The sequence below is a fragment of the Phaseolus vulgaris genome, chromosome 7, assembly GCF_000499845.2.
Source record: "Phaseolus vulgaris cultivar G19833 chromosome 7, P. vulgaris v2.0, whole genome shotgun sequence".
NCBI lineage: Eukaryota > Viridiplantae > Streptophyta > Magnoliopsida > Fabales > Fabaceae > Phaseolus > Phaseolus vulgaris.
Window position 1 is genome coordinate 20,235,602 of NC_023753.2, and position 11,248 is coordinate 20,246,849.

The window sequence follows — 11,248 nt, forward strand, 5'->3', positions numbered from 1 at the left end:
ATCAGATCAAGATGCATCCCAGGGACGAAAGCAAAACGGCGTTTATGACAGATACATGTAGCTACTGTTATAAGGTAATGCCGTTTGGTTTGAAAAATGCAGGCGCCACCTACCAGAGATTGATGGACAAAATCCTTGCACCAATGCTAGGAAGAAACGTGCAGGCCTATGTAGATGACATGGTGGTGACCTCAAACGAGAGAGGGCGACACGCAGCTGATCTGGAAGAGTTATTCGCCACCATATCCAAGTACCACCTAAAGTTGAACCCAGAGAAGTGCGTCTTCGGCGTAGAGGCAGGAAAGTTCCTAGGTTTCATGCTCACGGAAAGAGGAATAGAGGCGAATCCCGACAAGTGTGCAGCAATCATCGCCATGAGGAGCCCAACTTCAGTGAAGGAAGTTCAACAACTGACGGGGTGAATGGCAGCATTATTAAGATTCGTATTAGCTGGTGGAGAAAAGGGGCACCACTATTTCCAATGCCTCAAGAGGAATAATCGTTTTACGTGGATAGATAAGTGTGAAGCAGCGTTTCTCAAGCTGAAGGAGTACTTGGCGACGCCACACGTGCTTTGCAAGCCACAAGTAGGCGTCCCCCTCCGCCTATACTTTGCAGTAACAGAGTGGGCCATTAGCTCTGTACTGGTCCAGGAACAAGACCAAGTACAGAAGCCAATATACTTCGTAAGCAAGGCCTTGCAAGGCCCAGAGTCAAGATACCAGTCATTAGAGAAGGCAACACTGGCCGTAGTATTCTCAGCACGAAGGCTTCACCACTATTTCCACAGTTTCACGGTGGGGGTAATGACGAACCTTCCCATCCAGAAGGTACTCCAAAAGCCAGACGTGGCCAGGAGGATGGTACGCTGGGCAGTAGAATTGTCAGAATTTGACATCCAGTATGAGCTCCGGGGATCCATCAAAGGCCAGATCTATGCTGACTTTGTAGCAGAGCTTTCACCAGGAGGAGATCCTCAAGAGGTGGAAGCAGGGGCACAGTGGATGCTCTCAGTGGATGGATCTTCCAACCAGCAAGGCAGCGGCGCTGGAATAATCCTGGAAGGGCCTAATGGGGTATTAATCGAGCAGGCCTTGCGCTTCGCCTTCAAGGCAAGCAACAACCAGACGGAGTACGAGGCGTTGATTGCCGGGATGCTTTTGGCTAAAGAAATGGGCGCTCAGAGCCTCTTGGCAAAGAGTGACTCACAATTGGTCACGGGACAAGTAACAGGGGGTACCAAGCGAAGGACCCACAGATGGTTGCGTATCTGAGGTACGTCGAGGTGTTGAAAAGAGCCTTCGCTGCGTTTGAGCTGGTGCATGTCCCCAGGGAGCAAAATGCCAGAGCTGACCTGCTTGCCAAGCTGGCCAGCTCAGGCAAGGGGGGAAGGCAGAGGACCGTAATACAGGAGACCCTCAAGACGCCGCGAAAGTTCGTTGCAGACAACAGGGTAGACGTCCTTCACGTTAGTACAACGAGAAGAAAACCAAGGAGTCATCGCTCGTTGAGTCAAGAGACGGTGAGGGCACCTTGCATCAGTACTTACGTAGCCTCGCCAGATGAAGAAAGGGGTGTACAGGTATGCGCTTTGGAGGAAGGCGACACTTGGATGACCCCTTACAGGCGATACCTGGCGGATGGGATCCTCCCAGCAGAGCCAGAGGAGGGTAAGAAGACTAAGAGGAACGCCGCCAGGTACACCTTAGTGGATGGGATATTGTTCGGGCATGGGTTTACGCACCCTATCTTGACGTGCGTAAGCGGCGACGAGTGCACCAGGATAATGAGCGAACTTCATGAAGGTATTTGTGGGAGCCACGTGGGAGGAAGATCCTTGGCGTCCAAGGTGATACGTGCAGGTTTCTTCTGGCCAACAGTAAGGGAGGATTGCGTACGATACGCCCAGCATTGCAAGTAGTGCCAGAGGCATGCCGATTGGCACAAGGCGCCGCCAGAGGAGTTAAGATCCATATGCAGCCCATGGCCCTTCCACACCTGGGGAATTGATATCCTAGGCCCGTTTCCATTGGCAATAAGGCAGATGAAGTACCTGATTGTTGCCATCGAGTACTTCACCAAGTGGATAGAGGCAGAGCCGGTGGCATAGATCACTGCCCACAAGGTACAACACTTTGTTTGGAAAAACATTGTATGTCGTTTTGGGGTGCCAAGGCGTCTCATTTCAGACAATGGCACCCAGTTCGCGAACCAGCAGTTTGGGAAGTTATGTACAGAGGTAGGAATCAAGTAGGTATTCGCGTCAGTCGAACACCCCCAGACAAATGGGCAGGTCGAATCAGCAAACAGAGTTTTGTTGAGAGGATTGAAGCGCAGATTAGAGAAGGCTAAAGGGGCATGGGCAGAAGAAGTGCCAAGGATTGTATGGGCTTACCACACCACGCCTCAATCCTCCACCATGGAGACACCTTTCAGCCTAGTGTACGGATTGGACGCCATGATCCCAGTGGAGATACACGAAAGCTCTCCCCGTTTCCTAGGTTTCGTGGCAGAAGAGTCCAATGAAGAAGGAGGGTGAACCTGGACCTGATAGATGAGGCTAGAGAAGAAGCGAAAATTAAGGCTGAGGCCGTGAAGAGAAGAATGGAGCGTCAATACAGCTCTAAGGTGAAGATACGACAATTCCAGGTCGGGGATTTGGTCATGGGGAAGGTTCACCCTTACGAGATAGAAAATAAATTGTCTCCCAAGTGGACTGGACCGTTCAGAGTAACCAAGGCCAAAGGGAATGGGTCTTACAAGCTAGAGACTTTAGAAGGAGGCCCCATCCCACGTAGTTGGAACGCGGCGAATTTGAAGTTTTATTTCAGTTAAGATTTTGTAAAGGGGGCACTCTTTTTCCCTCTCAAGGTTTTTTTAATGAGGTCACCCAAATAAAGAAAAGGAAAGTTGAGATATATTTGCCTTAGTTTTTCCTTGCCTTGTAAAATCAAAGATCAAAGAAAAAGACAGTATCGGCGTCGCTAGGGTAAGGCGTCGCTCGAACAAGGCGTTGCCAAGATAAGGCGTCGCCCGAACAAGGCGTCGCCAGGACAAGGCGTCGCCAGAAGTCGGCGTCGCCACCAGATAATCGAGTGGAAGTCAGGCTTGGAGCGAGATAACAAGTATGCCAGTATAAGTTAAAATCTGGGCGCTTAGTCCTTGAGCAGGGGGTTAAGAGATTCCTTTGGGACGCCCCCTCCTCAAGTATCAACAGCTAGCCCCGGTGCCAGATATCAGAATAAGTTAAAATCCGGGCGCTTAGTCCTTGAGCAGGGGGTTAAGAGATTCCTTTGGGACGCCCCCTCCTCAAGTATGAACAGCTAGCCCCGATGCCAGATATCAAAATAAGTTAAAATTCGGGCGCTTAGTCCTTGAGCAGGGGTTAAGAGATTCCTTTGGGACGCCCCCTCCTCAGGTATGAACAGCTAGCCCCTGTACCAGATATCAGAATAAGTTAAAATTCGGGCGCTTAGTCCTTAAGCAGGGGTTAAGAGATTCCTTCGGGGCACCCCCTCTTCAAGTATGAACAGCTAGCCCCGGTATCAGATATCAGTATGAGTTGAAAACCGGGCGCTTAGTCCTTGATCAGGGGTTAAGGGATTTCTTCGGGGCACCCCCTCCTAAAGTATGAACAACTAACCCTGGTATCAGATATCAATATGAGTTAAAAACGGGGCGCTTAGCCCTTGATCAGGGGTTAAGGGATTCCTTCGGGGCACCCCCTCTTCAAGTATGAACAGCTAGCCCCGGTATCAAATATTAGTATGAGTTAAAATTCGGGCTCTTAGTCCTTGATCAGGGGTTAAGGGATTCCTTCGGGACGCCCCCCCCCCCCCCTCAAGTGTGAACAACTAACCCCGGTATTAGAGGACAGATACGAGCCAAAATCTAGGTGCCTAGTTCCTGAACAGGGGACAAGGGTAGGAACAAGTCCCAGGGGACAAGGGTAGGAACAAGTCCCAGCATCAGACGTTCGGAGCGTTACACCTTGGTATTTTCAGACACCCTGAGGACGGTATGGTGTTTTGGGAGCAGGCCTCTCCTCGGTCGTGAGCACCAGGGCGCGACTTTGGTCCCAAAGCAGGTCCCTCCTTGAATGTAGACACCCAGCACAAGTAAGATAAGTCCTCCTCACCCTCAAGCGACGCTGAGGCGTAAAAGAGGAACAAATATAGCCCTCCCTCGCCTTAAAGCAATGTTGTAAAGGCCAAATTCTTCCTTGCCTTTGGGCAATGACGAGGCAGGCGACGTTTTAATGAGAGAGATTCCTCGCAGATACAAAGGCCAAGTATGTTCATTGGTGGAGAGACCTAGGGAAGGGTACGCATCACGACTTAAAAAGAGAGAATAGGAGAGGAAACCACGCGCTACCTAAAGAGTTAAAGTCGAACGCGATGAAGGGGAGTATTGAAGTTAGCGCATGCAATGTAGCAAAGAAAGCAGAAGCAGACACAAGTATGCAAAGATAAAGCAAATGGACATTTAAGCATAAACCAAGAGTTATAATTACAGATGAAAGTTCACAATAGTTGCAAATTTAAGCAAAAGTAACTATGAACGAAGTACGGGGTAAGGGCTATTCTTCGGAGGCCTCCAAAGGCACCTGCTTGCCGTCGACCACTTCGTTCAAGGGGCTGCACCCGGAAACGTCGATGCCTGGGTTCACACAAGCAGCCTGAACAAGGGCCTCTGCAAACCCTTCAGCGAAACTAGTGGCAGACTCCCCCACCAGTTTCTCTTCAGCAACTTTGAAATTGGTAGCTTGAGCTACCGTTTCTTGGTCCTTGGAGGCCAAGGCAGAAGTCAACTCTTGGACTCTGGCTTGAAGGGACTTGTTCTCAGCGGTTAACCGGGAGCATTCATCAGTTTTGTTCGCAAGTGCGACCTCAGTCTTTCCCAGTGACTGCTCCCGATTCACGCACTGGTCCTCAAGTTTCTTCTGGTAGGCTTTGGAAGTTTCTGCAACCGCTTCAAGGTCAGCAATTTTTGTACGGAGAGGGACCGCTTCATTGAGAAGCTCTGCCTGGGCTTGAGCCACCTTGTGCAGCCGTTTGTTGGCCTCCTCCCTTGCCTTTTGTGCCATCCTCAGGGACTCTTTGTAAGCACCCTCTTGACGCCCCCAGTGGGCGGCTAGCCTCTCTTTCTCCTCTTTTAGCTTCTCCTGGCCCTCATTCAGAGAAGCAACTTCCTTCTCCAGAGCTTGGAAGGCAGAAGCTTGGGCGGTTTTTGCCCTGGATCGTTTGTGCCAAGTGTAGGCACAAGAAGAGGCCCATGTAATAGTACATGCTCTACCTCTGGGGCTCTTCAGCTTGGCTACTAGCAGATCCTATGCTCAGAAATCCCTTTAATGACTCTTGCATGGGAAGAGGAAGTTCTGGGGCAGGTGGAAGAACGCCCACGGGTTCAGCTTCAAACCCCCTCTCCTGATGCACTGATTGAGGAGGGGAAGTGGCGCTCGGTGGATCCTCCCTCAAGGACTCCGCCCCATGGGAGGAGGAAGTAGCGGAGGTAACCATCTGAGGGGCATGCTGAGTTCTTTGTCGCTTGAAGACTTGGCCCTCAGCAGAGTCCTCATCATCAGAAACAACCTCCACCACCCGCTTACCCTTGTCAAGGGGGGCTGAGGAAGCACCCGCCTCGACCAGCGCGAGAGGCACGGCTGCGATAAGAGGTGGTGAACTTGGAAGTGGATGAGGAGAAGCTTGGGTTGTTGGATTTGTTGGTATTGTTGCAGGTTGAGGTTGGGGGTTAGGAGAAGATGGAGGTGCGGAAGAGGTTGAGGGTGGAGACGCCAAAGCCCCATCTTTGGACTTCAGCACTTGGACCAGTCGCAACCGTCGTTGCCTATCCATCTTAGAATCTACACCAAGAAGACAAGTATAGCAGAGGTTAGGCACAGGCTAAAGTTAAAACACGAAGGAGCAGACCAATCATACATCAAGCAGGAATCCAACAAAAATAAAGGCCAGAAAGTTATAGAGAAGAACATTCATACTTATATATTTGGCTAGAGCGTCGGCATTGAACTCTAGACTTATCAGAGTGGCGGTTTCGAAGCCCCCCACACTGGTCAGGATCTGGCAAGCCTCTCGATCGTTCGAGGGCAGTTCGTCAAGCGATTTGGACTTCATGGTCTTGACCTCATTCACCCAGTACAGGGGAAAACCGTCAAGGGCAGAGGGGTCGTAGTCAGAACATCAGACTTTGAAAAATTTGCCCTTCCACCCCTTGAAGGATTGTTGGAAGAGAGATAGGAGAACCCTTCCAGGGATATTTCTGAGGCTCACCCAAAGGCTCTTCCCCTGTTTCTTCACTTCAAAGAAGTGCAGGAAGATGTCAACGAAAGGTGTGCACCCGAAGAAGCCGCACAAAACACCAAAGGCCTTGACGAAGGCCCAACCATTGGGGTGCAGTTGGGCTGGGGCGATGTTAATCTCCGTCAACAACTCCCTCTCAAACCGGGATAAAGGCAAGCGCATCCCAATACGCTTGAAGACGACTTGGTAGAAGTAGAAGAAGGGGACCCCGTTGTTGGCCCGTGCGTCCCCGCATACGGGCTCCCCTAGAGTGCAAGGGAGCACTGCAATGTCATCATCGTGCCTTTTCCCGAAGGCACGATGGTCGTAAGTAATTGACTCCCCTATGTGGTCCCTCCAAGCTTTGGTGGACACTAGGCTCGAGCACTCGTCGAGCAGTTCGATCGGAGCCCATGGGTACAGGTCCCTATAGTTAACGTTGAGGGGAGGGGGGTTGGCCGTCATTTTGGTACGTGCCATTGACGAAAACTGAAGAACGGAGAAGAAAAAAGGGTTCAGCAAACAAGGAGAAAAAGGGAGAGAAACCCTACGAAAACCCCTACCCACACGAGAAATCCAGAAGAGGGGGGGGGGGAAACAGAGAAATGAGAAACAAGATATAAGAAATACAAGGAAATAAGCAGTGCCAGGCAGTTATATCAGTACGAAAATTAAAGGGCGAGCCATCGAAGAGGAAAAACCATACCTTTTGAATATCAGGGTGGTTGAAGATTGAGAGTGCGAAAGAGAGAATGAAGGTTGCAGAGAGAGTTTGAGAAGATGAACAGTGGAAAGAATGCGAAGAGTGAATGAAACAGTGGCTTGGAGCGTGCGTTTTTGAAAGATGCAACGTTAACTTGAGGAGCGCGAGAAGCGCTAAGTGATAGCCGTGCGATCAAGCCACGTGTCAAGAGATTAGGGCATAACTTAGAACGTCGCATCCGCAAGCGCAGAGAACGTCGCGTCAAATGTTCAGAGAGTGTCAAGTCAAGCCGAACAAAGGAATGTCACGTCAGCAAGAATGCCACGTGGATAATGGGGCGAGGCCTTAGTCTTTTCGCTGAAACAAGTATCAGCTCAAGACTGGGGGACTTGTGTACCGTCCCGTCCCTGGGCATTGACCAAAGGTCAGAGTCAACGCATGGTGGGACCCCTCAAGGGACCCTAGGAAGAGAAGTCAACAGGTTGACCGCTCGAGTCATCGCCTCGCTGCGGCGTCGCCCCAGTGAGGCGTCGTCCAAGAGAGGCATCGCCTAAGAAAGGCGTCGCCCAAGAGAGGCGTCGCCCGAGAGAGTCATCGCCGAGTGAAGACATTGCCAGAGAGGCTTCGAGCCTCGACCATATAGAGCAGTAGTGAGGAGAAGAGAAAGGTGGCTTCAAGGCCATGAGTTCTAGTACCAGTAGGGGGCAACCTGACCCGTGAAGTACCCACGCCACTGCTGGGAGACCCTGGGACAGATACGACCCATGAGAGGGTCATGACCAGGGAAGAACCACATGCATGGTACGAGAGCAAGGTAGATGCGCCCCCCCCCCCCAGGGTGAGTGACTAGTGACTGGGACGCACGAGTTGACACCCAGAAAGTCAACCCACGTGCCAGAGAGTACTTCGAAGGAAAGCTCACGCGATAGAATAACCCTAAGTTGGGTTGCGGCGCTGTGGGACCCTCTGCAGAGAATAAACGATCAAGTCAGAAGGCCACGTCGTAATGCACACGTGCCCATTAAAAGTTTCAGTGAAAGTTTTCTAAGGTACGCGCTAATTTAAGATTACGTATCAAATGTTTCAAGGGGCATTTTTATACGCTTTGAATGCGCTTTAGTGCGCTTTAAATGCTGGATGTGTATAAAAAGGAACCTGAGGACATTTGAAAGGGATCCGAGTTTTAACCTAATACACACAGATACACAGAGAAAACCCTAGTTGTCTTCACGGCACACTCACAGTGAGCACAAGGCAATTAGGGCATCACAGTTCTAGTTACGCAGTTTCAGTCATTCAGTGCAGTTTTTGATGTTTCTCGCTAGCTGACTTGATCGTCGGAGTGCCAACGGCCGCGAGGGTGCCAATTTGTTTACTTCTTTTCAGGTACTCACAGATAGAGCAAAACGAAGGTGCCCTAGTCCGCGAGGACAAGCCACGTACGTAGACGATCCCGGTCGGCCGGCCGGAACAAAACTCAAGTCATATATAATAAAATATATATTTATAAGATTATGAATGTATATTTTATTATATATATGTTTATATTTTTATATTATTAATTTATTAATATTTATATTATAATAAAATAAATATAATTAATTGTATAATATAATATAATTTTTTTATTAAGATAATATAAAATATTAATAAATATATAAAATAATAATTATAATAAATAGTAAACTTAAAATAAAAATTATAATAAATAATTATATAATAACTAAATAATTACATCTATCAACTCAAAATATATATTATATTAAATATATTTTATAATTATTAAAAATTTACATAATACAGTTAAAATTATTCTTAATTTTATTTGTATAAATATTTAATAATATTAATAATAAAAATAAATATAGTTATTTATATATTATTATTATTAATTATAAAAATAAATATATAAATTAATTAATTATTTTTTATTATTCATATATTATTAAAAGTAAGGATAAATTTATAATCTTACATTTTTATACCTTTTAAAAAAATTAAAAATTTTCACACAACCATCACATCATTCACAAAATTCAATAAACTTTCTTTACAAATCTACTCTTACGTACTCAAATCCAAACAACCTCACTTTCCTCTCAAATTACTCCAAATCCATTTTCTGAAATCTTCTTCCCAATCCAAACACATCCTAAGACTTAGTTTAGTTTATAAAGAAAAGTAAAGAATGTGAGGAAAAATAAAAAGTGAGAAAAACCTATATGGATTTCTAGATAATTTTCTTACAAAAAATTAAGAAAAATAAAATAAATTTCTCTATAAGTAAAAAATAGGTTGTATTCAAATAGTATGATCTTAAAAGAATAGCAAGTAAAATATTAGATACTCGTTTTGTTGAGAGCAATTTTCATCTATAAACAAACATACAAAGAAGGCAAAAGTAACAATGGTACAATTTTTTCCCCAAATCATTATAATGGTTAAAATTTTTTTTATTACGAAAATAAGTAAGTCGTGATTGACAGAAGTACAAGTTTCTTTCACTGAAGGCATCTTCCGTACACATGACTTATGCATGAATTTATTTTTGGTAAATAGGTATCATAATTTTAGTGTAGCTGCAACGAAGAAAAATTCATGGCCTGAACACGAATTTAATTAACATTAGAGTTGCACTTGACATGCACGAATTTTGTAAAAAAATTGATAAGTGTTATATAGTGATATTTTATATTAAAATATAGATATTTATGAATATTAATTGATAAAATAAATATAAAATAATTTCTAATTTATGAATTTTTTTTTTTACATATTTTGTGATTTTATTTTGAATAAGAACGATTTAATCTTAAATTTGTGTTAATTTCAAGATTGTAAGTAAGAATGAAGATGATTGGGCAAAAGGAGAATATACAAAGATAAAAAGAAAAGGCTGAAACGCACTAGTACTCACCAAAGCTCGCCCAAACTCGCCTAAGCCAGACGCCCCAAAGGATCTCGCCCAAGAGAGCTCAATCTCGCCCAAGCTAGATTACTCCAATAACATTGGACCTTTTTTCGTGCAACTTGCCAAGGCAAACCCAATAATGCCCAGGCGAGAAGTGATGTGAGTTGATTTTTAGATGTTTTCATTTATGGTGACACTTTTACTTAAGATTGAGATTTTAACAATTAAAGGGGAGGACTTGATGTGAGTTGATTTTATGATTGATCATTTTTATGGTGACACTTTACTTAAATTTGGATATTAGACAATTAAAGGTGATTAAGGAAAATTCTCACTGGACATTAACTTAACCAAGTGGTTAAGTAGATGTGAATGTTCATTTCACAAAGGCAAAAGAAAAACACAATTATATGATGAATATGATGACAATTATGGTGCAGAATTGAACAAGCAACTTAAGAACAAAAGATAAGACCGAATGTAATTCAAAGAAACAAAACTAGGAACATGTTTATGATAGAATGGAATGGAAATGGATAATGGAAGACATGATGAAAGAAGAACTTATGGATGGTTGAGCAAAGGTGTATCACGCCACTTGATGGGGTGGAACTACTAAGATAAGTGGGATGAGGCTGCCACTTGAGAGCATCATGAACCCAAGATAAGACCAATTTGGAGGAGACTCACTCACTCACTACTCACACAAAAATTGTGCAAAGTTTCTTTACTATAATTTCAACTTGTAAAATACACTAGGTATGCCTCCTATTTATAGGTGAAGGAGCCTTGGGGAACAAGCTAAAGGAGTAGGATGGGAAAAAGGGAAAAAATAGACAACCTTAGGGTTTGACTAAGTCAATCCTGCATCCTAGGCTTGTCCTTCTAGAAACTAGGTCAAAATGCCTCTAAATGGGCTAGGAACAAGCTAAAATGCTACCCACACCCCCTATTATGCTAATGGTACCTTATTCTAGCATATCTTTGTTATTTGGACCCCTAAAGTGAGAACAATTTATTTACAACATATTGTAAACATTTAAGAAGACTAGCAGGAAGAACTTTAGGTGCTCTGGTTTATAGCTTCTTCTTTTGCTGATGCTTTCTATAGGGTTGGTGGGGCCCGACTTTGTATATTGAGATGACTGACCCCTTTGGGAAGCTCTTGTTGTGTCCTTAGCCATCTTTCGGTTTGTATCATGCTCCCCAGGTTCAAAAGAATTCACCCTCGAATTTAGAACTCCTGCAAATAACATAGTGAGTTTGTTCACATGATTTGTATATGGTAGATGTGAAGCAGACTTATGTTCATTAAGCTTAGGGAGATTATATGGT

At 45.2% G+C, this 11,248-nt stretch overlaps 1 protein-coding gene across 1 annotated transcript; it reads right to left on the minus strand.

The window, feature by feature from the left end:
- Positions 1-4,579: 4,579 nt before the first annotated feature.
- LOC137829221 (uncharacterized) lies at positions 4,580-5,855 on the minus strand. Its single transcript, XM_068636018.1, has 2 exons — positions 5,296-5,855; positions 4,580-5,234 (listed from the first exon to the last, which is right to left on the minus strand). The coding sequence occupies exons 1-2, from the start codon at positions 5,853-5,855 to the stop codon at positions 4,580-4,582; spliced, it is 1,215 nt and encodes a 404-aa protein (XP_068492119.1).
- Between the last annotated feature and the right edge of the window lie 5,393 nt (positions 5,856-11,248).

Excerpts from the sequence above, each read along its gene's own strand:
- LOC137829221 (XM_068636018.1), bottom strand. The coding sequence starts at position 5,855 with ATGGATAGGCAACGACGGTTGCGACTGGTCCAAGTGCTGAAGTCCAAA. Across the intron at positions 5,235-5,295 it reads CAAGCTGAAGAGCCCCAGAG|GGCAAAAACCGCCCAAGCTT; the intron begins GTAGAGCATGTA and ends CAAACGATCCAG.